The 27,100-nt window shown below is 50.7% G+C and overlaps 3 protein-coding genes across 7 annotated transcripts in view; 1 reads left to right on the forward strand and 2 right to left on the reverse strand.

The window, feature by feature from the left end:
* Window positions 1-15,723, reverse strand: part of LOC142047641 (zinc finger protein 547-like) — a 206,375-nt gene extending 190,652 nt beyond the window's left edge. The window contains exons 1-5 of one of the 2 annotated variants that reach the window (XM_075071638.1): window positions 15,490-15,723; window positions 7,874-7,956; window positions 7,193-7,319; window positions 6,504-6,617; window positions 3,697-6,131 (exon numbers count right to left, since the gene is read on the reverse strand). In XM_075071638.1, the coding sequence (XP_074927739.1) occupies window positions 5,014-6,131; window positions 6,504-6,617; window positions 7,193-7,319; window positions 7,874-7,939 (1,425 nt within the window). In that variant the 5' untranslated portion in view covers window positions 7,940-7,956; window positions 15,490-15,723 and the 3' untranslated portion in view covers window positions 3,697-5,013. Of the gene's footprint in view, window positions 1-3,696; window positions 6,132-6,503; window positions 6,618-7,192; window positions 7,320-7,873; window positions 7,957-15,489 lie in introns of those variants that run through there. The other variant, XM_075071639.1, reaches the window with a different exon arrangement.
* Window positions 1-27,100, forward strand: part of LOC116827228 (uncharacterized) — a 423,640-nt gene that overhangs the window by 79,079 nt on the left and 317,461 nt on the right. The window lies entirely within an intron of this gene.
* Window positions 21,667-27,100, reverse strand: part of LOC116825022 (uncharacterized) — a 55,724-nt gene continuing 50,290 nt past the window's right edge. Inside the window, exon 4 of one of the 2 annotated variants that reach the window (XM_032780692.2) lies at window positions 21,667-26,985. In XM_032780692.2, coding sequence (XP_032636583.2) covers window positions 24,608-26,985 — 2,378 coding nt within the window. In that variant the 3' untranslated portion in view covers window positions 21,667-24,607. The remainder of the gene's footprint in view (window positions 26,986-27,100) is intronic. The other variant, XM_075071574.1, reaches the window with a different exon arrangement.

The following is a 27,100-nucleotide window of genomic DNA, read 5'->3' on the forward strand; positions in this document are numbered from 1 at the left end:
AAGTATTTGCTTCTTCCAGTTACTTTTTCAATGATCTCTCGTGATTATGATCACAAACGTAGCTTCTTATGCTGGACACAAAGATCTGCTACTGTTTGTATAGATCTGCCTGCGGATGGCATTGTTTAATGACCCAAGTGGCTTTAACAGTAGACTTACAAGAGAGAGAATGGTGATTGTCTTCTCTGAATGTAGAGCAAAAGTAATCCACCCGCCTCTCTACTTAGATCCATCCCATTGTGGTAGATACTTTCCAAAACCAGTAATAACGGCTGGAGTAATTTTAAGACAACAGCCAAGGATCGCGCATGAGAAAGCCAGAGGGTTTTCCTTGTTTGGATTAATTTGAACTTCAGTCCCAGTGTATCTTCTATATTTTCCAAGATATTCAGTCTTTTTGGACTCTTGCTGAAAAAAGAATGTAATGAAGACTTTGTATTTATAGCTTTATAAATGTCTTTTGAAGAGTCTGCAGCTTGTACTTGTGCTAGTTAGAGTAGATGGCCTCTGCAGTGTGTATTGGAGAGATTAGGGTTAAACTTTTCTCTGAGCAAGGCTTGTACTCCACCATTTTTTCCAGAGAAGTTTGTGGCTCCATCAAATGCACAAACAGCCATCTGTTTTGGGTCCAATTGACAAGCATTTAACTCTTCTAAGATATAGGTTGTCACAGATGCAGCCGATGTGTCTTCTATAACTTGAACATCTAGAAATGCATCTGCTAGCCTACCACTACATCAAGGTAACGTACACAATAACTTAATACTTGATGCGCATTTGCATCGGTGCATTCATCAGCCATGCATACAGTTTTCTTGAATGTGGTGAGAGTTCTTCACTTTTTCAACTGTTGAATCTTTCACTTTTCCACCACATGCGTCTAGCCAGTCAGCTGAGTTTCTTGCAGAAAGATAGTGAGCATTTGTTGGTCTTGTGTGGAACCAGTGTTCAACTTCAGGATGAACAAGTGACAATGCACTTAACATTGGCCTCCAATTTGTAGTATCTCTTGCTTAAATAGAAAGTATGATGCCACAGCCATGTCTGTTCGCATGAAGTGTGTTGTTTCTCCAGCATTCTTAACAGCCTGTCATAGGTTTCACCCCCACTCTGAACTTTAGGGTACAGATGTGGGGACCTGCACGAACACTTCTAAGCTTAATTACCAGCTTAGATCTGGTCTCACTGCCACCATCCAGATTTCTGTGTACCTGGAACACTCTCTTTCCCCCCAAAACCTTCCCCTCTCTGGATAGCCTTGAGAGATTCCTCCACCAAGTCCCTAGTGAACACTGATCCAAATCCCTTGGATCTTAAAACAAGGAGAATTTAACCATCTTCCCTCCTTTCCCCCACCAATTCCTGGTGAGTCCAGATCCAATCCCCTTGGATCTTAAAATAAGGAAAAATCAATTCAGGTTCCTCAAAAGAAGGCTTATAATTAAAGAGAAGAAAACCTCTGGGAGACAGCATACAGCTGACCTCACAGACAACAGATTTAAAACACAGGATGTTCCCCTGGGCAAAAACCTTAATACACACAATAATACCCAATTTGATAATTCCCCTAACTGCACAAAGACAATACAGAAAGAAAATAAACATAAACCTATTTATCCCTTACTAAAACTTACTACTCTGATAAGAGGCTGATTCCTTGATCTTTTTCACTCCAGCTGAAACTGAAACTCTAAACAAAGGAAAATTTCCCTCCTTCCTTTTGAAACATCTTGTTCCTGCATTGGTTCCTCTGGTCAGGTGTCAGCTAGGCTAGGTGAACTTCTTAACCCTTTACAGGTAAGAGGCATTAACCCTTAACTATCTGTTTATGACACAGCCTCATTAACACTCACTGGTGTTGTCCTTGGTCAATGGAAACTCAGAGTTCAGAGGTGCTTTCACATGAGTTCACCTCCCAGGTGGGGGGCAAGAAGGCACCTTTCTCGTTCCTCCAGCTGCTCACTGTTCGCTCTGGCCACTGTTGTTCATTCTGCCACCATTCACTCCATCGCTCTGTTGCCAATAGCCCTGCACTGTCACCTTCTGCTGCCACCTGCCACTGTGACCTCTACGAATTGGCCTCTTGAGGTTCCACCCAGCTCTCACTGATTTCAGCTGAGCTCTCAGTGGGGGAACCTCGCAGCTAGTGCAGGCTGGGCCGTCTCTTCCACAGAAGCACTGTCCCACAGCAAGTCTAAGCACTTAGACCTGATTATCAGTGATTTCAGCTGTAGTGGTCACTTAACAAAACAAAAGACTCTCTATGGAGCCTAATCAGCTCTGTCTTTAAACAGTGGAGAGGGGCAAGTCAAATAGTACCTGTGACTCACACAGACTGTCAAGCAAAACACCTGTCCCCTCCCTCGCTCGATGCCCTCAGTCAGCCCAGGCTAAGTACAGTTCTACTGTCTTTTACTCATACAATCAGAATAACAACATTTCATTACACCCCCGTGTGATTTGTAACCCAACCCCAGCCAAAATCTATCACTTGGGCAACACAGCTCTGTTTGCTAGATACCTGAGTAGATTAGGTGTGAATGTAAATACAATCTGGTCCTGAAGCCTTTTCCCCTCAGACTAAGCTCATCACTAGCTGTCAGGGAGAGCTCATTTAGACTTTGCTTAGAAATCATAATTTGCAATGATTAGATTGGCCAACATCACCTCCCAAAACTTACCTTCAACACTCACGTTAATACACCCCAGAACGATACCAGCCTTTTCCCCAGCTGCGTCAATGGGTGACAGCCAGACAGTGTCTGAGTGAGTCCATTAAAGACTATTCACCTTCCCCACCATTATTTACACATTATTTAAAACAAGTCCATTATTTAAAGCAAGTCTATTAAAGAAAGACCATTAAAGACCATTCACCCGCCCCACCCTTATTTAAAACAATTCAACTTTATTCTTTTCAAAACAAGAAATAAAAGCTAAATTCCCTACCCTCCCCAACCCCCCCCCCCTCCAACACCCAGCTTGGCACAGTGTATTTCAGCCTCATCCCAGGACATCGGTGCTCCAACCACACATGCGCCCCAGGGAAAGAGGAACAAGTTTAAATCTGGTAGAAAAACTCACAGTCCATGAGAGAAGTATTTGCCCAGCCTCTTCTTCTCAGTAATGGGAAGACACCTCTCCTCATCAGTCCCCTTGGGGCATCATTGGCAGCCCTTCGGAGTTCAAGGATGACTTCACCCAGCACTTGCAGGACATTTCCTCTCTCTCTCTGGGACACGTGCAGTGAGTTCACAGTTCTCAGCCCCAGCTCTCTGGCTTGCAAGAGCAAACACTGCCCTTTCAAAGTGTGACAGGTTAGACCCTTTTTGGGGTGCCACCGGATGTGCTGGGGTCCCACTAAGTCTGCCTATCTCACCAGCCTGAGTTTCCCTCACTCTGTGTTGCTGAGACCAGCTCTTAAGCCCCTTTCCAGCACACACACAAGTAGGGACACACCCAGCTGTAGACTCACAGAGTCTGCAATCAGCTCTCAGTGGGAGAACTCAGCTTGGGCAATGGCCACCACTCCTGTGCACACACCCCTGGAGTGTAAACCCAAAATTATATTATCTTATGCTGTATAGAAATCCACATAGCCTAAGCCATGAAATTTGCTCACTCCCATAAGGTGGAGGTAGATATGCACAGCTTTCTCCCTCCCCATGCCCCCAGTTATGAACTGCACAATCTGGGTTTTTGTATAAACCAGAAGTAAAGTTTATTAACTACAAAAGGTAAATTTTAAGTGATTTTAAGGGCTAGCAAACAGACCAAAGCAGATTACTAAGCAAATAAAACAAAACACGCAAACTAAGCTTAGGTTTCAGAGTGGTAGCCGTGTTAGTCTGTGTCTTAACATTTGTTCCCCCAGAGACCAGCACTCTGGAGGACTTGGAGAGGGGAGGAGTTACCAGCCCAAGGTAAGTGAGGAGCTCAGCCCAGAGGCTGGTGGAAGATATGGGGATGGGGACAGGTATGTAGAGTGAAGGTGGGGCCTGGCTCAAGTGTCCTTCTCCTCATCTCCAGGGCAGGGGGATCCCGGCTGGGAGGAAAAGGGGGGCGGACTTCAGTCCGGCAGAGGGAGCGGCTGGAAGAGTTTTTCTCTTTCCCTTCCCCGACTTGTGGCCCATCAGCTCAGCAGCCAGGGCTGCAGCAGGGAGGAGGGGCTGATCGGGGCTTCTCCTCCTCTGCCTGGGGTTTGCTTAGACCAGGCAGAGCCAGAGGGTCACTGACCAGCAGCTGTTCGACTGCTGCTGTGTCCTCACCACAGCATTGGGCGGCTGGAACCTTGAGAGTCAAATATCCCTGATGTGTGCAGGAACGAGGAAATGGGTTTGTGACCATGGCCGGCCCCAGTCAGGGCACTCAAAGAATTTCCTGTCTGTGTGGAGGAGTCTCTGATGTTCAACATGTTAGCTCCACTTGGTCTATATCCCACACTGAGAACCTCTCAGGTTTCTTCCCTGTATGGATTTGTGGATGCCTGATATTCCGGGAGCACCAAATGAAGCTTCCACCACATTCAAGGTCTCTCTGTTGTGTGGGTCACTGAAGTGTGAAGTCAAACTGAATCTTTTCTTGCAGTCAAGCTATTCCTAGGGTCTCTCACCTTTCTGGATTCTCTCATGTTTGGTCAGTGCTGAGCTCTTACTGAAGCTTTTCCCAAAGTCAAGGCATTGATAGTGCATCTCTCCAATATGGATTCTCCCATACTTAGTAAGGTATAAGCACCGACTGAATGTTTTCCCAAACTCAAGGCATTTACAGGGTCTCTCTCCTATGTTCACTCCCTGCTGAACAATAAGTCTTGATTTGTGTATGAAGCTTTTCCCACAGTCCAAGCATTTATGGGATCTCTCTCATGTGGATTCTCTGATGACTAGTAAGTTTTATTCTGTCAATGAAACTTTTCCCAGAATTGAGGAGTTTATAGGGTTTGTCGCATGTGTGAATTCTCTGATGCTTAATTAGGTGTGAGTGCTTAATGAAAGTTTTCCGAGAGTCAAGGCATTAATATGGTCTCTTTCCTGCGTGCACTCTCTGGTGTACACTAAGTTTTGACTTCAGAATGAAGCTTTTCCCACAGTCCAAGCACTTATGGGGTCTCTCTCCTGTGTGGGTTTTCTGATGTGTATTAAGCGTTGATTTCACATTGAAACTTTTTCCACACTCCAGGCATTTATAGGGTTTTTCTCCTGTGTGAATTCTTCCATGTTTAGTAAGGGATGAACTTTTGCTAAAGCTTTTCCCACACTCAAGGCACATATAGGGTCTCTCTCCCGTGTGCACTCTCTGGTGTATAATAAGGCATTGCTTCCAGCTGAAGCTTTTCCCACAGTCTAAGCATTTATAGGGCTTCTCTCCTGTGTGAGTTCTGTGATGCGACCTAAGATGTGACCTCTGACTAAAACTTTTCCCACACTCAAGGCATTTATGGGGTTTCTCTCCTGTGTGCAGCCTCTGGTGTACAGTAAGACATAGCTTTCTACTGAAGCTTTTCCCACAGTCTGAGCATTTATAGGGCTTCTCTCCTGTGTGAGTTCTGTGATGTTTCATAAGCTGTGAGCTCTGACTAAATCTTTTCCCACACTCAAGGCATTCATAGGGTCTCTCTCCTGTGTGGGTTCTCTGATGTGCAATAAGATTTGAGCTGTGATTAAAACTTTTGCCACATTCCAGGCATTTATAGGGTCTCTCACCGGTGTGCAGTCTCTGGTGTGTAATAAAGTTTGACTTCTCACGGAAGCTCTTCCCACAGTCCAAGCATTCGTAGGGCTTCTCTCCTGTGTGGGTTCTCCAGTGTGTAAGAAGGCTTGCACTGAAATGAAATCTTTTCCCACACTCAAGGCATTTGTAGGGTTTCTCTTCATTGTGACTTGTCTGCAGGTCTGTGGTTTTCCTGGGATCCTTGCATCCTCCGCCATGTTCAGTGAATTCATTCAGTTTCTTCCTGGGATAATTTCCCAACTGCATCTCTGATCTATGTCGATCTCCCCACTTATTTCCCTGCTCCAAGCACTGGGAAAAATTCCCTTCAGCTCTTCTCAAAAACCTCTCATGCGGTTCCACTTGCTCAGGACCTTCCTGCTGCTGATTCTCCTCCTTGTTCTCACTCACCGTCCTATCACCTGCCGGGAGAGAGAGAATCCAGACAGGAGTCACTGCCTGTGCCGGGGAGAAAGGACAGAAAGGGGAACAGCACAGAGGGAAAACACAACACAGTGACTGTTGAGGAGATGGAAACATTGGATTCTGCCACCGCATTCCACTCCAACACCCCCAGGGAAGGAAAGTCAGGGAGGACTTTTCCCGACAGTTAACAGGATGGGTGGGAAGCTGTGTCTGATATTTGCCTTGATGCTACGACACCTGCTGACTGCAGCCCTGACCTGGCTGAGATGGGGCAGAACTGAGGGCTCTCACTCACAGCACATTTTGGGAGTTCCAGCTTTTTCCTTCACTTGACAGATGGTTCTGTCTGAATTTCCCTGACTCCTCACCTGTGTGGGTGCCTCTTGGGCTCCCCCTTTCCTTAGAGGCTTGAAGATCCGGGACCCACGGCTCTTCCCCTCGTTCCAGCCGGGCAATCAGGTCAGGTTTGGGAATGGAAAATCCTGCTCAGGGAGTGAAATCAGGCAAGCTCAGGACACATGGAGCATTGGTGGAGTATCTGTCACAAGGAACATTCCCTGAGATTAACCTGATCCTACATGGGACTGTAGTAACTCAGACCCTATGGGAGCAGCAGATATCTGAGGCCACAAGTTTATTGTTACCCCCTCACTAGGAGGTCTCAAGATAGATGCTCTGGGGGACTTGCTGACACACACACAGCTTCGGTGTTAAACTTCTGTCTATTTCCAAGTCTGCAGAACCTAGAGCCCTCCCCACGGATGGAGCTAGTCCCAAAAGGGTAGGTGAATGGTGCGTGAAGGAGAAATAATACAGACAGGACAATACCCTGGTTCTGGCCCCTTAACAGCTGGAGAGATGGGGATGAATTAGCCTGTCCATTAGGTTTCTCACTCCCTGATTCCCTTGAATGTGGTATGGAGATGAAAGTATCTCTCAAACTGAAGCTATGGACTCTGTGACCCTCCTCCTCCAATCTGACCAGGGAAGAACCTGACCAGATTCAGACACACAGACTCCACAGCTTCCAATAGCTGAGGGCACAGAAATCCTTTACCCAGCGAGGTCACCATCTCGTAGTTCTCCTTCATGACGTCCCTGTAGAGGGTTCTCTGAGCAGGGTCCAGCAGAGCCCCCTGCCCCTGGGTGAAATACACAGCCACCTCCTCGAAGGTCACCGGAATCTGAAACAACAAGAGTTCCCCACTCAGCAGCTGCTGCCCCAGCCACAATCCCAGTAGTAACGGGGGAGGAGACCCAGAAAAGCAGAATCCCACCCCCACCTTACTCAGAGCAGCCAGGAGGCTTCAGGGGGTGGGAGAAGGTGACAGCTCCTTGTCCCCCCAGCACATGGAGCAGGGCAGGGTCTTCTCATTTCCCACACGCCTGCCAGCCACAGGCTGATGCAGAAAGCAGAGCTCTGAGCCGGGGACAGGGACAGGAATCCCAACAGCTTCTCTGCGTATTTCACAGCAGCCTCTGGCCAGTGGGTTCAGGCTCCAGCCCTGGGAGTCTGGTCAGTTTTCCGAGCCCTGCCCAGGGGGTGTTTCCTGTATGAGAAATGGGGGAATGTTCCCTCCTTTCCCACATGCCAATGGGCCTGTTCAGAAAATCAGGCTCCAAACTGAATGTGTCCCAGAAGATTTATCACACCCTGTCCCCTCTCTGCTTCCCCGTGTGTTTTCTGCCCCTCTCCCTCTACAGCAAACCCCCCTGCAGCTCCCTGAAAATCCCCTACCTGAGCTGGCTCCATCACAGCCATTTCCCTTCCTTGTTCCCTGGAAGACGATCTGGAGCGAAACATGGCTCTGATTCCTCAGCCTGTTGGGGCAAGAAGGACAGGGAGATTTCAGAAGGGGCTTGAATCCATTTCACACCCCGATTCCCCCTAGGCTCTCTCCCTGCAGACAGACACTGTGGACTCTGCCACACTGGGAAAACCCTCAGCCACTTTATTACAACACTGACCTGTCCCGTCCCACCAGCACTGAACCCGTGAGACACTTTTAAACCCTCCCAGGGACAGAGTCACTAAGACAAATGCTTGAAAAGAGCAGAACCAAAGGAGCCACTTTGGGGGATTCCCCTTGATATTGGCCCCAAGGGCAGGGCAATGCTGGGACTGGGTTTTCCTCTGTCAGCTCCTTCCCTTGTTCCCAGGAGAATCAGTCTGCCCAGGGGTGATGCAGGGAATGGATCCAGGCAGGGCTGGGAACTGGGAACCTCCCTCCCCACTTCTTGCTCCTGCTGCCCCTTTCTGTCTCACCCCTCCCCTTCCTGTCTCCTTCCTCCCCCTCTGCCTGGGAGAACTGGGGACTGTCCCGTTCCCATGGGCGTTTGCTCTCCAGGGTGAGCCTGGCTGTGTCATGGGGCAGGAGCTCTGGGACCCCCAGGCACAGGGGAAGCCCCTCTCCCTCTGGTACAAACTCACCAGCAGGTTCCTGAAAGGGGCCCTTTGTGCAGAGTCACTGTCCTGCCCGGCCCCAGCTCTTTCCCCCAGGTCTCTCCCATCACCTGCAGGCTCCGGCTCAGGGGCTGGTGTAGGCAGAGCCCGGGGCTGCCCCAAGGGCTGGTTCCACCCACCAGAGAAAGTGCCCCCTGTCTCAGGGTTGGACACAGAGGGGGGTAATGAAGGTCTGTCCCTGGTACAGACCCTGCTGGGGGAGCAGCAGCTGCTCACTCTTGGCACCAGATCACACTGCAGGAGGCAGCATCAACTGACCCAGGGAGCTCAATTAACTCCCAAGCGGTAATATCATGGGTACGGCTCCCTTAGAGTCACAGATATTTTTTGTAAAACTCATGGACAGATCACAGACTTTAAACAAAACTTCATGGCTCGCGACCTGTCCATGACTTGTACTATACCCTGGACAAAACCTTGGGGGTGCCGTGGGTGCTTGTGGGGGAGGCCATGGATGGTGCAGGGGATGCAGGTGGTCATGGGTTGGCCCAGGGGGCTCCACGGGTGCTCAGGAGGGTGGTCTGGGGGTGCTCAGGTGGGAGCAGCCCAGGACGCTCACTGGTGCTGTGGGGCAGGATTGGCAGGGCTCCCAAGCTCCCTATCTGGCTTCTCAGAAGTGGTGACATCTCCCTCCCTAAACTTCTAGCTTCCATGACCTCTCCTGACAAACTCGCAGCCTTAATCATGAGCAGACAGAGACAGACAGAGACAGCCTCCTCTGCCTTAGCAATAACCAGTCCCCCCAATTCCTTATGAGGACAATTCAGCAGCTGCAGATTTCATTTGCCCACCTGGATTCACATCAGAACAGAACCAGAGAACCAAGTTGAACTGATATGCTTAACTGAACTGGAACCAGACTTAAACCACCAGTTTTCCTCTTACTCCGTGAACCTGAACCTCAATTGAACTTGGAAAAAAATGGCTGCCAGTTGAAATAAAGTTTCAGCAATTTTTCAGCTCAATATCTGGCAATATAAAATAAAGCCTACTCTGATCTCACTCATTATAAAACAAGACACCAAAACAACACCCAGGCATGTGATTGCTACCAGAATGGCCTGTCCCAGTAGAAGAGAACGGGGCAGCAAACAGGAGCAGGGAGGGAGGGGAGAGAAGTGGGGGCTCCCTGTTCCAGAAGTTAACATTAACTCTTCAAGGCCAAGGAAAAAGGCTACTCAATTCTTCTTCCCCTTAGACAGGCCTCCTCTCACCCACCCCCACCCCTTGGGGCAGCTCCTCCCCCCACTTCCCCACCTGAGGCAGGCCCCATGCCCCAAATTCAGTTCCCCACTGAAGCAAGCCACAGGGCTCACTCCCTACCCCTCTCCCCACTTCTGGGGATCGCCCAGTAACTGAACCGGAACCGAACACACCGACTGCAACTGAACCCGACCCAAACCCCAATTCCAATCCTTGCGGCTTGCAGTGACTCTGGTTGGACACCGAATCCTGCGCAGAAATCAGACAAGCCCATTCAGTGCTCTCAGCTCAGGACTCAGACCCCCCCAAAATAAGGAAATTGTCTTTAAACACAAATATGAAATTGGAAACTGGGTGTGTGTATGGGGGGATTCTGGGTGGACATTTACCTGGTAAATTCTCAGGCCTTTGGGTAAATCTCCTGCCCACCCCTATCTTTCAGTGACCAACTTTTCTAAAGGCAAAAGTGGGACACAGATAGGAGCCCCGCCCCTCCTCTCCCCAAGGCCCCCCTGCTCCAACTCTCCCCCCCCCCCAAGGCCCTGCCCCCTGGCCCGACCAGAAGCCGGCTGTGGTAAAACTTGTACAGGGAGCCCAGGCCACTGCAAGGAGCCCTGGACCCTCCACCTGCCCTTGGCAGGGGGCTGGACTGCCAATTAAGGTGACCAGGTCTCTGATTTTGGACTGGACTGGAGCACCACTGACTGGGCAGTAGACTGTTCAGTTGGCAGGCTCCCAGTGGGGAAGCAAGCAGCATTGCCAGCTGCTCCATCCCTGCATCCAGGTCAGTTTCCCCACGTGAGTGCCGGAAGGAGATGCAGAATTTAGGGGCACAGGAGGGGGTAGGAGTTGGGGTGAAGGGGGCACAATGTAGGAGTTAGCATGCAGGAGGGGACAAGGATTAGGGACAAAGGGGGCTCAGCTCAGGGGTGAAGGGAGGGTGGGGAGGCAATTGGAGTGAGGGTGCTCCATGCCCACAGGTGCCAGGGGAACCAAAATTCAGGTTTGCCCAGGGTGCCACTTTCCCTAAGACCAGCCCTGAAAGGAGACTTGTAGTGTATTAAACTGCTTCGCGTAGGAATGTGCTACAGGTAGCAGTTACTGATACATAATGGATTTTAAGAAGCTGTTATTGAGTAAACTGCTACCTGATGTAGCAAATGCCTACAGGTAGCAGTTTCTTGCACTATAATGTATATGAAATTGCTACGTGTAGAAATCTGTTATCTGTAGCAGTTATTTATACATATAGATTGTAAGAAACAGCTTTTGTAAAAAGATACTACTTCCCTCATAGGTCATGTTTTCTAGACCTCATATACTTTTTTCTCTTCTCTGAACTCTCTCCAATTTGTCCACATCTTTCCTGAAATGTGGTGCCCAGAACTGAACACAATAGTCCAGCTGAGGCCTAATCGGCGCAGAGTAGAGCGGACATCCCAGGGTGATGTTCTGTTTCTTTTGCAGCAGCGTTATACTGTTCACTCATATTCAGCTTGTGGTCCACTATGACCCCCAGATCCCTTTCTGCGGTACCCCCTCCTAGGCAGTCATTTCCCATTTTGTATGTGTGCAACTTGTTATCATTCACAAACTTTGTAAGTGTACTCTGTATGCCATTATCTCAATCATTGATTAAGATTTGGAACAGAAACTTATCCAGAACTGATCCCTGGAGAACCCCACTCGTTATGCCCTTTCAGCCTGTGAATCACTAATAACTACTGTCAGAACTGTTTTCCAACTAGTTTTGCACCCATCTTATTTTAGCTCCATCTGTTGGTGTCACTAAGCATAATCCTAAGTGACTTGGAAAAGTGGAAGGCAATAAGGATATGGAGTCTCCCTGTTTTAGGCCTCAGGTGAGCAAAAGTCCCTCCATGTTTGAACTCTAATCGACCTAAGAGGCCAGCAGATGGGAAAGGCCAGGTGTAACAGCCGTTATCAGTTGCAATGCAGCTCAAACTGGTACGAAGCAAAAATAATGAGGCCTGCATACTTCTGGCAAAAGGGAGTAAAATAACACCTCTCAAAAAAACAAGACAAGATAGTAGTTCAAAGAATGGGCCTAACGAGCTAGACCTGTAGTCGCCAGCCTTGTTTAACTGTTTAATGGAACTGCTTAATGTAGCTGCTAGAGGGGGGAAAGGGGAGGGAGGGAAGAAGGGAAGAGCTTAGCTGAAGTAGAATATAAAAAAGGTAACCTGCTTGTATTGGGTGTGCTGGATCTGAGGCGTACCAAGTCTCCCAGCACCGCTTTGAGATCTCAGATAAACTTTGCTTGCTTCTCCAACCTGGTGTGTTTATTGGCTCTAAGCACTCTGGGCATGAACCACTGTTGCTTGCCTTGGGCAGCCTCTGTGCCTGCAACACATCTAGGTTGCATTTCCATAGTTGTTTATGAGAAGGTCATGAGAGACAGTATCAAAAACCTTACTAAAGGCAAGATAGCGCATGTTGAGCGCTTTCCCCCATCCACAAGGCTTGTTACCCTGTTAAAGAAAGCTAGCAGTTTGGTTTTACATATGAGGCTGCTTGAATTAGCTACATCAGATGTCCTTTTTTTAGCGAAGTCATGTAAGAAACTGCAATCTGCAGGAATGTGCTACCTGCAACACCGCAAGCTGATGAAGCTAATTCCTACAGAGAGCAGTTCTAATTTTCTGCAATCGATTTTTTTTCCAGGGAGAAAAACACTATAGAAGATAGTATACTCCCTTTATTGAATATTTGAGAATCAAGCTGTACACAATGGCATGGAGAAAAACACTAAGGGCTAGACTGAGAGGCAAAATAACAGTTGCAGAAATGCAATCCCCATTGGTGGATTGGCTCAAAACAAAGTTTTGACACTAGGCCAGAAATTCAGTCAGCTCTAAAATGAGAAGAAAAAAATAATTTTAAAAATTCAGGGAATCCCAGCAGCAGATAAGACAACTTGGGAAACTGCTCGGAGACTCTGTGCAATCAGCTGCAGTGATAAGGGATTCTTTCTTTCTGAGGGGATATGTGTAAAATGTTTCACTGAATTAAAAATCAGGGATTATCTACACTGGCAAGTTAAAGTGCTCTAACTTGCTGGCTATGGGGTGTGAAAAATCACACACACCCCGCCCCCCAACCAAGTTTGAGTGATTTAAAGCGCTAGTGTGGACAGGGTTGGCTCCCAGTGCTTGGAGATAATCCCTTCATCGAGGTGGATTACCAGGAGCACTGGCACCCACTGTAGCGCTTTGAACTTTGTAGTGTAGACATAGCCATAACATAGGTTAGATCAGACAAAGAGGAGCTGCATTGTCTAGGCATTGGGATGCCTGTGCCTTTAAGAACTCAGCCCAGGGAAGCCCATGCTGAGAGGTGCTGTCTGTGAGCGAGGAGATAAAAAAAGTCCCTTTGCCCCCCACCATTTTTGCAAACATTAGAGTATCAGTCCCACTGGGGTAACTGTTACCCCCAGAGATGAGCTGCCAAAATATTAACAACCGGTTCCCTCCTCCTCACCCCACGAGTGGGTCGTGCCCCCCCCCCAGGACTCCGGCCCCATCCAACCCCCCACGTTCCTTGACAGCCTCCCCCCGGGATCCCTGCCCCATCCACCCCCCTTCCCTGTCCCTGACTGCCACCTGCCACCCCATCCAACCCCTCCTCTCATTCCTGATGGCACCTCGGGACCCTTGCCCCATCCAACCACCCCTTCTCTCTGTCCCCTGACTGTCCCTGGAATCCCTACCCTGCCTGCCCCACCACTCCGCATCAACCCTGCTCTTCATGACTGCCCCTAAGACCCTGCCCATTCAGTCCCCCTGTTTCCTGCCCTCTGAACCCCGACATAACCACCCCCTAACTCCTTGCCTCTATCCACACCCCTCCTGCTCCTGCCCCTTACCGTGCTGCCTGAGGTGGGGCCGGGCGGGGTTGGGCTGGAGCTACTCTGCTGGGGCCATGGCGCTCTGCCGGGACCGCCCGGGCTGGAGCCCTGGCCAGCCGGGACTGGAGCCAGGCCGGAGCCGTGCCGCCGGCCTGCCGGGCCCAGGCCAGGGGCAGGCAAGAGCATGCCTGGATCGGACCGGACAGGCCAGCCAGAGCCACACTGCCCGGCTGAGGTCGGGGCCGGGCCAGAGCCGTGTCACCTGGCTAAGGTTGGGCCCGGGCCCGGGGGCCAGGCCGGAGCTGCGCCGCACGGCCGGGGTCGAAGTCAGGGTCCAGGGGTAGGCCGGAGCCATGCAGCCCCTGGAGCCCTCTTCCCACTCGCGCTCCCACCGCCCTGCCCCAGCTCACCTGCAGGAAGCCGCTGCTTCCTTCTCAGCCCTCCCAGGCTTCCCCCGTGAACAGCTGATTCACGGGAAGCTGGGGAGGGGGAGGAGAAGCCGGGGAAGCGTTCAGGGGAGGAGGCAGAGATGGAGTGAGATGAGCTGGGGCCGGGGGAAGGGTAGGGAGCTGCTGGGGCTTTTTATAAATTTAAAAGTCCTTTTCAAACCAGTTGTCCCTCACGGGACAACCGGTTCTAAAAGGGCTTCCAAATTTAACTGGTTCCTGAAAACCGGTGGGAACCAGCTCCAGCTCATCACTGGTTACCCCCCCTGCCCTGCCTGTGCCGCGTTTTGCCCTCTGCCACCGTCTCACTTCTGGGCTTAACTCCACCTCCTCCCCCCATTCCTGATTTTCCCATTTAGCCTAATGCTGCCTCCAGCTGCTTGACCCCCTGACCAGTCAATTTCTGCCCTCTGCTCAGACCCTGGCCACCTCCCTGCACCGATTTGCCCCCTTTGCCCCTTTTTAACCCTTGCAAATAGCAGTCCGCAGAATTTTATAGCTAATAAGGGCAGGGTGAAGGGCAGTGGCTTCAACAGATGTACTGAGCATGCTCCGTACACTGTCAGTACCACATGGCTATGGAGAGCACAGTACTAGACCACACCAGCCCGCAGGGGGTTCTTATGGCCCAGATCTAGCTTCTGGCTGGCCAAGGGGTCATGGCAAAGGGGGAGCGGCTAAGGCCCATCACTGCCCCACCCCCGGAGAACAGGCTGGTGCTGCCCCTGAGCCTCCGGCAGGTGCAGAGCCCTGGCACCGGGAATCCAGGAGAAATGGTGTCCCAGAGTCATTTGGCCCAGGACCGGGACTTGAACTCCGCCCAATTCGGGACACAGGGTCACCCTGGTTTGGCAATTTGTAGGGGAACAAATCCCCGCTAGCTGCTGGGCAGGGCAGCCCCCTCAACCTTGCTTACCCCATGGGGCTGGGAAGCTGCCTTGTATCTCTCCCACCCCTCCGCCTTATCCCTGCCCCAGGGCTCTCCCTTCCCCAGCCACTCTACCGCCACCCTCCCCTCCCCACATCCCCCCTTTTCCCTCCCAGACCCCGCCTCCACGCCAGCCTCCTTTCCCTCGGCCCCATAATTCCCCCTCTGCCCCCTGATCATCCTACATCGCCCCATCCTCCCTTCAGTGCAACCACCGCTCCTGCCCCCGACCTCACACACCCTGTTCTCTCCTCAGCCCCCTCCCGCCCCCCGTATTATTATCCCACCCCCAGCACGGCCCGGGCTGGCTCCCCCCGCCCCGCACCCACCGGGGCTGGCGGCAGCTTTCCCGGGCCCCAGGCGGGAATCGCAGCCAGCTCCGCTGGGAGCAGCCTGGGGCCAAACCCCCCCCTGCAGCCCGGGAGGGGGGGCGGGTCTCTCTCACCTTCCCCCCGAGCGGGGCCCCCCGGGGCAGGGGCCGGGCCGGGCTGGGGGCTCTGCCCTGGCCTGGGAGAGGCTCCTGGGGAGCAGCGGGAAGGGCCCTGCTGGAGATTCCCCTCTCCCGGCTGCAGCCAGGGCTCCGGGCTCCCAGCACCCAGCACCAGCCGCCGGGGCTCGGGGATCTCGCCACGAGCCTGGGAGCCAGAGTCACCGCAGCGGCTGCGAGTCACTTCCTACTGCCGGGACGCAGGGAGCCCGGCCGCTGTTCCCACCCAGCGGCTCCTGGGTCCTAGCGATAAACCCAGAGCGCTGGAGCCGCCTGCCCCAGCGCTATGTAGGTGCCCTGCCTAGAAGCCTCAGGATCAATGTGGGGGCAGAAAGGAAACGTGCAGATCCCGGGGATGGGGGAGAAGGGGGGTTTCTAAGGAGACTCCGGTTGTTCCAGAGATTCCAGGGGTGATGGCGAGTCAGGGACGCTCTGGTAACAGACTGGCACAGGGAGCAATTGGGCAGAGCTGGGCTCTTGTCTCCACCCCACACTCACTGGCTCCCAGCTCTACTTCGCTCGCTCGGGTCATGGAGCTGTCAGAGTTGTGGCACTGAATTCTGTCGTTACTTGTAGGTCCAGATGAACCCAGCCCTGGGCTTTATGTAAAAGCCCTTCATGTATGCCCCCTCCCAGGGATCTGCTCTGCCCATCTCCCAGCTGGTTCTCCCCTGTGGGCACTGACTGCAGCTCCCCCTCCGGCACCTGGATGTCTGCAGCAAAACTCCTGGTGCTCTGGGTCAGGAACTAGTGCTCTGCCCACTCAGGATAGTCCCCTCTTTTCCCCTCATCGTTTTCCAATTGTCACCAAAATCACCCACCTTCTCCTGATGGCCACCTAGAAACTTCCCTTAAATGTTAGAATTGATCAAATGCACCCACCCAAACAGACCAGTGCCCCCGAGGTAAGTGCAGGGCCCCATTTTGCTAGGCCAAAACCAGATCAAGATATTAGATAGCACCCTTAGGCTATGGCTACTGATGCAGCTCCACTGTAATCTCTCTAGGGCAGGGTTTTTGGTAGCCTCAGAGCTCAGCCACCAACTCTTCCTGATGGCCACTATGAGACTTTTTCCTAAAATACTTAATTAACTTTAGGAAAAACAAAAATATGCACATATCCATTTGTTGTAATTTATTTATGTAGGTTTTTTTTCTTTGCAAACTCAAGAATAAATATAATGTACAGTTGCCTCTATTCTTTACTGGATCTACACAGAATAGAAACACAAATAAGGTGCTTCTATAGAATATCAGAGATGGAAGGGACCTCAGGAGGTCATCTAGTCCAATCCCCTGCTCAAAGCAGGACCAATCCCCAGACAGATTTTTGCCTAAGATTCTTAAGTGGGCCCCTCAAGGATTGAGCTCACAACCCTGCAGTTTAATAGGCCAATACTCAAACCACTGAGCTAGCCCTCTTATTTTTGTCTTGTCATTAATTGTTGTTTCTTTTGCTTTTTTTGGCTGCATTTCTTTTTTAAAAGACTTGCTAGCTAGTAAGTCTGCTTCTGTGAAAAGTGACATTTGTACGCTTTGTTAATACCACGTTTCACAGCAGCAGACTTTCTAGTGAGCTGGAAGGCAGCGAAAAGCGATTAACAAATATCACTTTTCACAGCACTTAACACAGACTCAGCAAACTGGGTGGGAAATTAAGCTCGGGATGGGAAGTGGGTAGGGTGGCAATGGGGACCAGAGGGGATGTAGGGGGCGGGTTGAGCCCAGGGCCCAAAGCCCTGCAGCAGAGGTCCAGAGCTTGCTGCTGTACGGCTGGAGCCTGGGGCTGGAAGTGGCAGCAGGGGGCAGGAGCAATGGGTAGGCAGGGGAGGGTTGAGCCCGGGGCTAGAGCCCAAAGCTCCATGGCTGGAGCCTGCCACCTGCCACCCCAGGGCTGAAGCCGGAAACTGGAGCCCCACCACCCCCGACAAGATGGGAACTCACACCGGCTGCCTGATACTCTGGTGTTTGTGGCTCCAGAAAAAGGCTGGGCTGAACCCCTGCTGGCGGCCCCGAGGGAGGGGGCAGCTGCTTTATGCCCCCACAATCACAGCCCAGGAGGCTTTGGCAGCAAGAAAACTCACTGGTGGTCAAATCTGAGAAATGCTGCTCTAGTGTATCCACCAGGCAGCAACTCTGTCAGTGGGAGAAGCTCAAAAAAACACCACCACAAAACAAACAAACAAACCTGCCCCAGCCCCCTGGAAGCTCTGATCTGAGCACAGGCAGAGGTATAATAGGCCAGAGGAGGCCTAGGCTGTGGTTGTCCTGCCTACGCTCTGCCTCTTCACCTCCCTGCTTCAGGCCCCTTCCTTGAGACCCCCCACTTCCTGCACTCTGCCTGGTGAGTGCCTCCACCTCCCCCTGCCAGAGGTTCCCTCCGCTCACTGTGTTCCTCCTCTGGACAGCCTGGGCAGACGGCTCGGATGGCTCGGGCTGTTTTTATTGGTAATTCCAGGAGTCGGGCGGGTGCCTCCCCAAGCCTTGTGGGAGGAACCACTGGACCCCGGGACCCAACTGTGTTCAGGGGACAACTAAGGGATTACAGGGATGGAAGTGGGGGGGAGGGGTCATAGGTTCAGAACTAGGGATCCAGAGGGGAACACCAGGAGAATCCTGGACAGCACCCACTGCGCCTCAAAGCTGACTAGGGAGCCAGCATGTGATGCCCAGAGGAACTCTGCCCGGATGCGTGAAACAAGAGAGGAATTGAAATAGACCCCGCAGTTGCAGCGCACCTGCTCATCCAGCATGTTCCCCCTGGTATTCTAAATGGCCACTTTGGCCAGTGCCAGGAGGACATTGATGAGGTCTCCAGACTTCATGCGGCTACGGACAGGGTGTGAATATATAAAAAGGTGTGGGATAAAGTGCAGCCAGAACCTCAAGAGGAGATTCTGGAGGAGCCAAAATAGGGGCTGGAACCTGGCACATTCTAGATAGGCGTGCACCAGGTTCTCCTTCATGCCACCATGGGGACAGGTGTTGGGATTGGGGGTGAACCATATCAGGTACACACCCGTGCTCACGGCTCCATGAAGGAGCCTCCAATTGATATTCACGGCAGGCCGTGGGACCAGGCTGGAATATAGGCTGGCCCACCAGGGTTCCTCACCCTCTACAGGTGGTAGAAAGTCCCGCCACCTGGTATCCAGGCAGGACACAAGCATGAGGAAATGAAATGTGTGGAGCACGAGATTGTAAAGTTGTTCCCTCAGTGTTGTTCGGAAGCAAACCAGCTGCAGGACGTGCAGCCGGATCGGGTTATGGAGGAGAGGGAGCTCACAGGACAGGGACGTGATGAAAAGGTCCACAGGACCTGGGGTGAGATGGGCAGGGAGCACCATCTTGCAGGACCTACTCAAAGAATACCTGAGAGGTGAGTGATAAGGGTGCCCCCAACTCCTTGAGTAAGTGCAGGGGGGTCTGAAATGTGGAGAACCCCATGCAATGACTGAGCACTCGGGTATCCACATATCTCTCTACTAGTTACATATAAGACAGAAAAGTCACATTCATACTCGCTTTGGGACTGGGTTATGACATCACCCTGAGTAAACACATTTGTCATGATCAAACAGCATAGCAACATTGGTATAAACTGGACTTCCAGGATGATAGTTTCATCTGTTCTTCCATTGATTTTTTGATTTGGAGCTTAAGACTGGCAGTTTTTTGTTGCATCTGGTGAACCCTCTGCTCATACACATCCTGTCAGCTTCTCTGGCTCTTTCTTCAACTTGCTTGGCTCTTGTTTTTGTTTCTTTTCCCAGCTGGGCCAAGACTTGCTTCTCTTGCAGGGGCAGCAGGTTTGTATAATTTTTGGTGGCGCCCAGAATGGGTCCAAGTCCCACCCTCCCCCCGCCACACCTGCCTAAGGCTTTGGGAGGGAGTTTGGGTGCAGGAGGGGTGCGGGCTCTGGGCGGGAGTTTGGATGCAGGGTGCGGGCTCTGGGCTGGGGCAGGGGGTTGGGGTGCGGAAGGGGGTGTGAGGTGCAGTGCTTACTTTGAGTGGCTCCTGAAAGCGACCCGCACACCCCTCTGGGAGTGGCTCCTAGGCGGGGGGGCGGGGGGGCAGAGGTCTCCATGCACTGCTGCCTGCAGTTCCCATTGGCTGCAGCTCTAGTGGCAGAGTTGGTGCTTGAGGCTGGGGCAGCGCATGGAGACACCCCCTCCCCCAGGGGCCACAGAGACATACTGGCTACTTCCAGGAGCAATGAGCTGCGTGGCGTGAGGCCGAGCAGGAAGCCACTTTAGCTCCACTGCGCTGCCAGGAGATTTTAAGTGGCCGGGGGCAACAAGAGGGTCTGGGAGACGCTCTGGGGGAGGTGCGCGGGGTGGCAGGTGGGGCCAGGTCTCTCCAACATTGATGGAGCCGGGCCCCTGTGCTCTGAATATTCCTGGAGCACGGGCACAACGGGCCCATACAACTCACTGTCCCTGCCTGCATTCTATTGAAACCTTCCTTGACACACTTTCTACAAGATCTGTTGCAATTATGTAACAGTAGCAGCAACAACGATCTACATAGTCACATTTTATCAAATAAAGTCACACGGTTAAATCTTAGTCTTTGTTGATAAACTCCTGTGTGTTTTCACTAAAAAGACATCTCAGTGCTGTGAGGTTATGTTGACACTGATCCTCAATTGAATCAAACAAGCTGGTATTGTCCCTCTGGGGACAGTTTACATGGGAAGAGGACACTACAGAAGAACAATAATGGTTTGAACTCAGGGTCTGTTGGGAAGTGTGGGCCTAGTGATCATAGCCACAACCCTGGGCTGCCAAGGAGGTCTTGGGGAGGGGATCCCAGACCCTCCCTCTCTACCGGGCTCTGACTCAGGGCCCTTTTAGCTACCAGTAACCTGGCAACCAACACTACTTAAGTCTGTCCTTCCTGGGCCTCTTCCTCTCGTCTCCCACCCTGGGGTCACCTCAGTCCAAGGCCTTCGCCTGACAGGAAAATCCAAATGCCAAGGAAGCAAGAGGAAGTTACCACTGTCCAGGGCCACAGAATACTTCCCTCTCTGCTTGCCTATGCGGAGAGTCCTCCCTTTTCTCATGGAGGGCCCCTTTAGGCAGCTGTATCAGAGCCTTTAGGTTTCACGGTGCTCTGCTCTACTGGAGATGTGGACTGCAGGTCTGCTCATCTGCAGCACTGCTCCCAGCTCAGCTAATTTGCTGCCTTTTAATTCCTCCAGCAGATGGAGAATTTGCTGCAGGTGTGGCGGGGAAGAGCTGGCTAAGTCCAAAACAATCCTTTAAGGCCTTGTTACTCAGTGTGGGGCTGGTGCACCTCATCCCAAGGACACTTCAGAGGAGTTCAAGGAAGAAGCTGTGCCTAGTGTTAACCTGCAAGGCAACGTAAGGACTGGCAGAGCCCTGGGGAGTTTATGTGGGGAGCTAAAGGCTGCAAGGGACAGGGAACTGACACCCAGCTCAGCAGCAACACGTCCCCCTCATGCTGAGGCTGGGGGGTAACAAGGAGATTCACAGTCCAGGGCACCCTGAGAAAATGTCACAGCTGGAACCTGCAGTGTGTGGAGCTCAGGGATGGTGAAGTAACAGCTCCAAGGGGCTTAAAAAAAAACAAAAAAGAAAACCCAGCGCCAAACTCCAGAGCTTAAATATCCTCCTGGATAGAAAGTTTTTCTAATCTCTGCTCTAAATCTCCTGCACTGCATCTTAACACTTTTAGGGTCCTCCCTTCAGTGGCCATGGAGCATAACTGCTCCCCAGTCTCTGTATAACAGCCCTTAGCATGGCTGCAGACCATCCCCAGTCTGCTTTTCTCACGACTGAGACCCACTTCTTTTACCCTCCCTCCACAGGTCGGGTTTTCTAAATCTTTGATCATTTTCTGTTACGCTTCTTGGGACTCAATCCAATTTGTCCTCATCTTTCCTAAAGTGTGTGGTGCCCAGAACTGGACATAGGACTCCAGCTGAGGCCTCCCCAGCATCCAGCAAAGCAGTAAGATAAACTCCGGCAACTTACATACATTAATACACCCCAGAACGATACCAGCCTTTTCCCCAGCTGCATCAATGGGTGACAGCCAGACAGCATCTGAGTGACTCCATTAAAGACCATTCTCCCTCCCCCCATTATTCAAGACAAGGGACACCGGGAGTTTGAGAAATTAAATTCTACTTTATTATTTCAAAGCAAGAAATAGAAGCTAAATTCTGTCCTCTCTCTCCAATCCCAGGTCGGCACGGTGCATTTCAGCCCCAGCTAGGGCGACCAGGCAGCAAGTGTGAAAAATCGGGACAGTGGGTGGGGGGAATAGGAGCCAGTATAAGAAAAAGACCCCAAAATCAAGACTCTCCCTATAAAATTGGGATATCTGGTCACTCTAGCCCCAGCCCAGCACACTGCTGCTCCAGCCACACAGGTGCCCCAGGGAAAGAAGAACAAGTTAAAGCTGGTAGAAAAGAGCTAACAATCCATGAGAGAGGCATTTGCCCAGCCTCCTCCTCCTCCTCTCAGCAATGGGGAGTCGCCCACCCCTCTCCTCATCAGTCCTCTTGGGGCATCATTGGCAGACCTTCGGAGTTCAAGGACGACTTCGCCCAGCACTTGTAGGACATTTCGTCTCTCTCTGGGACTTGTGCACTGAGTTCACACTTCTCAGACTCAGCTCTCTGGCTTGCAAGAGCAAACAGTGCCTTTTCAAGACCCTGCCCACCCGGCCACCCTCTCCCCCTCCTGACTCTATCTCACATCTTTGCAGGGATCAGGCAGTCACTTCCTTCCCCATTTCAGTCCCTGACTCCTGGAGTGCGTATCCAGCTATCCCCCTCAGTGTTTTGCTGACAGACCGTGGTTACTTTCATTGATCAAAGAAGAAGCAAATCTGATGTGAAAAGAAAATCAGTAAGGACTATTGTGGCAAATTATCATTTCTCTTTTGAAGTCACCAAGAAATCTGAACAAGGTCCTTTAAAACTTATTTTTTATCAAAATACATGACAAAATAACCTTCATCAAAAAGAAAAAAATCTACACTCCAGGGTGGGCTACAAATCACTTTCCCGTTCATGAAGTGAAATCCCAGAGAATTTTAAAACTCAAATCTTGGGAACAAATTTGCCCGTTTCCTGCTGAACAGGCTAAAGCTCCTTTCCTCAGCACTGCCACATTATTTGGCTGGTTATTGACAAAAGTTTTAGCATCCTAGTCATAAAAGAAAGAGGAAAAAAAGACAAACAGCCAAAAACTTCCTGTCTACAAATGATCTGGATTTGCCTGGAAAAACTCCAGATGCCATTTTACCAATAGATGGAGGCTAGGACTGAAGCTCAAACTGTGCTTTGGGGTTCATTTGAATTTCCCCTTCAGGAATGTGACATTTTCTTCTCCAGCCCTAGGGGCCTGATTGAGGATCAAAGAAATCAAAGCCTGATTCCTAAGCATGGTGAGAAAGGACACTGTGGTAAATGACACACATGAAGGTGGAGGGGTAGAAAGGAAAAACGATAAACTCTCCACCGTCTGGGCAGAGGCTGCTCTGTGAGGGAAGATGTATGAGGTTGATGGGGGTGGGAGGGAATCCCCCGGAATCACCCCATCCCTCTCAAATAACACAGAAGTTAAAACACCACATTATATTACTATCCCTGCTCCAGCTCTTTTAGACTCTATTGAATGCTGGTGGATAAGGGAGAAACAGCAGAGAAAATGAAATGCTTTTCAGCAGAACCTGGAGCAATGTGAGGATGTCTGGGAATGAGACAATCTCACTGCGAAGGGGGGACTTAGTGACTCTAACAATGACTTTGCTAACGGGGGACTGGAATAAACTGCTCTGGGTCAGTCTAGACTAGAAAAAGGGGTGGAGGAACAAAGGAGACGCACTAGCTAATCCCAACCACTTCTCCTGCCCTAGACAGATGCTCGGAGGCTGATATCATCACTCCCCATTTATTCCCTCTCTGGAAGGCACACATTTGTCTCCAGCCACCCCGCAAGCTGCTGGCAGAGCTGGGAACAGAGCTCACATCTCCTGAATCCCAGGCCAGTCCTCTATCCACTAGACAACGCTGCTTCCCTCTCACAGGCTGATGCTGCTGTAGCAGAGCCGGGAAATCCAGACTGCCAACAAAAGGCCCTGTGGTCTCTGCTAATGGTGCTGCCAACAAAAGTCTCTGCTAATGGTGCTGTCTGATGAATGCAAAGGGGGCAGGGAGAAGGCGCAGAGGGGGTGAGTGATGAGGCAGCACCTCTCTACCCCTGCGCTCTCCCTCGCCTTTTATCTAATCATCCCCAAACACTCGATAGCCCCAGCACTCAGCTCCCCCTGCTTCCCAGCTCCAATCATTCAATCCCCAGTGTCCTCCCCAGAATCCATCGGCTTGGTTCCTTAACAGTTGATCCCCCAGAGCCCAGCGCCCTCGGGGATGTGGGGAGGGGAGGAGCTACCAGCCCCCAGGGACACTCCCCCTGCAGGGAACAGCTCCAGGTCAGTGGGGGAGCCCTTCCCAGGGGATGGTAGAAGATGGGGGATGGGGACAGGTGTTTAGCGTGAAGGTGGATCCTCACCCCAGCGATGAGCAGCTGGATCCTTGGGAGCCAAATGCCCCTGATGTGTGTGGGAATGAGGAAATGGGTTTGTCACCATTGTCGGTCCCAGTCAGGGCCCTGAGAGAATTTCCCTGCTGTGAAGTATCAGAAGGGTAGCCGTGTTAATCTTGATCTGTAAAAGCAGCAAAGAATCCTGTGGCACCTTATAGACTAACAGACGTTTTGGAGCATGAGCTTTCGTGGGTGAATACCCATTTCGTCAGATGCACGAAAGCTCATGCTCCAAAACGTTTGTTAGTCTATAAGGTGCCACAGGATTCTTTGCAGCTTTCCCTGCTGTGTGGAGGAGTCTCTAATGTCCAACATGGCATTAGTGCCACTTGGAGCATTTTCCACACTGAGAACATCTCAGAGGTTTCTTTCCGTTGGGGATTTGCAGATACCTGATACTCCGGGAGCACCAAATGAAGTTTCCCCCACATTCAAGTCTCTGTTGTGTGGATCACCGATGTGTGAAGTCAACTTGAATCTTTTCAGTCAAGCTATTCCTAGGGTCTCTCATTCTTGTGCATTCTCTGATGTTTGGTCAGCGCTGAGCTCTTACTGAAGCTTTTCCCACACTCAAGGCATTTATCAGGTCTCTCTCCTGTGTGGATTCTCCCATGTTTAGTAAGATGTGGGCGCTGACTGAAAGTTTTCCCACAGTCCAAGCATTTATAGGGTCTGTCTCCAGTGTGGGTTCTCTTATGTGCAATAAGATTTGAGCTCTGACTAAAACTTTTGCCACATTCAAGGCATTTATAGGGTCTCTCCCCTGTGTGGGTACTCTGATGTGTAATAAGCGCTGTGCTCCGAATAAAACTTTTCCCACATTTACAGCATTGAAAAGGTCTCTCTCCGGTGTGAACTCTCTGGTGTAGAATAAGTTGTGACTTCTCAATGAAGCTTTTCCCACACTCCAAGCATTTATACGGTCTCTCTCCTGTGTGCACCCTCTGGTGTAGAATAAGTTTTGACCTCTGAATGAAGCTTTTCCCGCAGTCTAAGCATTTATGGGGTCTCTCTCCTGTGTGGATTCTCTGATGAACAGTAAGTTTTGTTCTGTCAACAAAACGTTTCCCACACTCAAGGCATTTATACTGCGTCTCTCCAATGTGGATTCTCCCATGTTTAGTAAGGTTTGAGCGGTATCTGAAAGTTTTCCCACACTCGTGGCATTTATAAGGTCTTTCTCCCGTGTGGATTCTGCTATGGTTAGCAAGGGCTGAACTTGCGATAAAACTTTTCCCACACTCAAGGCATCCATAGGGTCTCTCTCCTGTGTGGGTTCGCTGATGTGTAATAAGTGTTGCACGCTGACTAAAACCTTTCCCACACTCATGGCATTTAAAGGGTTTCTCTCCTGTGTGCACTCTCTGGTGCACAATAAGCCTGGACTTGTGTATGAAGCTTTTCCCACAGTCAAAGCATTTATGGGGGCTCTCTCCCGTATGAATTCTCTGATGACGTGTAAGTTTTATCATGTCAGTGAAACTTTTCCCACAGTCGAGGCATTCATAGGATTTGTCACTTGGTGTGTGAATACTCTGATGCTTAATAAGGTCCGAGCGCTTAATGAAAGTTTTCCCACAGTCAAGGCATTTATATGGTCTCTCTCCTGTATGTTCTCTCTGGTGTTCACTAAGCTTTGACTTCTGAATGAAGCTCTTCCCACAGTCAAAGCATTTATGGGGTCTCTCTCCTGTGTGGGTTTTCTGATGTGTATTAAGGGTTGATTTCACACTGAAACTTTTCCCACACTCATGGCATTTATAGGGTCTTTCTCCTGTGTGGATTCTCCTATGTCTAGTAAGCGCTGAGTTCTCAATAAAACTTTTCCCACACTCAAGGCATCCATAAGGTCTCTCTCCTGTGTGGGTTCGCTGATGTGTAATAAGTGCTGAGTTACGATTAAAACCTTTCCCACACTTACGGCATTTAAAGGGTCTCTCTCCTGTGTGGGTGATCTGATGTTTAATAAGCTCTGAGCTCCGAATAAAACTTTTCCCACACTCACAGCATATATAGGGTCTCTCTCCTGTGTGCACTCTCTGGTGTACAATAAGCCTTGACTTCTGTATGAAGCTTTTGCCACAGTCAAAGCATTTATGGGGTCTCTCTCCTGTGTGGATTCTGTGATGACTAGTAAGTTTTATTCTGTTAGTGAAACTTTTCCCACAGTCGAGGCATGAATAGGGTTTGTTGCTTGTGTGGATTCTCTGATGCTTAATAAGGTCTGAGCGCTTAATGAAAGTTTTCCCACACTCAGGGCATTTAAAGGGTCTCTCTCCTGTGTGTACTCTCTGGTGTACAATAAGGCATAGCTTCCTACTGAAGCTTTTCCCACAGTCCAAGCATTTATAGGACTTCTCTCCTGTGTGGGTTCTGTGATGTAACATAAGCTGTGACCACTGCCTAAAACTTTTCCCACACTCTAAGCATTTATAGGGATTCTCTCCTGCATGCAGTCTCTGGTGTACAATAAGACATAGCTTCCTACTGAAGCTTTTCCCACAGTCCAAGCATTTATAGGGGTTCTCTCCTGCATAGATTCTGTTATGTGACATAAGCTGTGACCTTGCATTAAATCTTTTCCCATAGTCAAGGCATTTGTAGGGTTTCTCTTCATTGTGACTTGTCTGCTGGACTGTGGTTTCCTTGGGATCCTTCCATCCTATGCCAGATTCAGTGGATTTATCCAGTTTCTTCTCGTGATAGCTTCCCAGCTGCTTCTCTGATCCGTGTCTATCTCCCCAGGCATTTCCCTGTTCTAGTCCCTGGGAAAAATTCCCTTCAGCTTTTCTCAAAAATGTCTCCTGCGGCTCCACTTGCTCAGCACCTTCCTCCTGCTGATTTTCCTCCTTGTTCTCTCTCACTGTTCTATCACCTACTGGGAGAGAGAGAATCCAGACAGGAGTCACTTTCTGTACTGGGGAGAAAGGACAGAAAGGGGAATAGCAAAGAGGGAAAGCACAACACAGTGACTGTTGGGGAGATGGAGA

Source organism: Chelonoidis abingdonii, chromosome 12 (genome assembly GCF_003597395.2).
Source record: "Chelonoidis abingdonii isolate Lonesome George chromosome 12, CheloAbing_2.0, whole genome shotgun sequence".
Taxonomy (NCBI): Eukaryota; Metazoa; Chordata; order Testudines; family Testudinidae; genus Chelonoidis; species Chelonoidis abingdonii.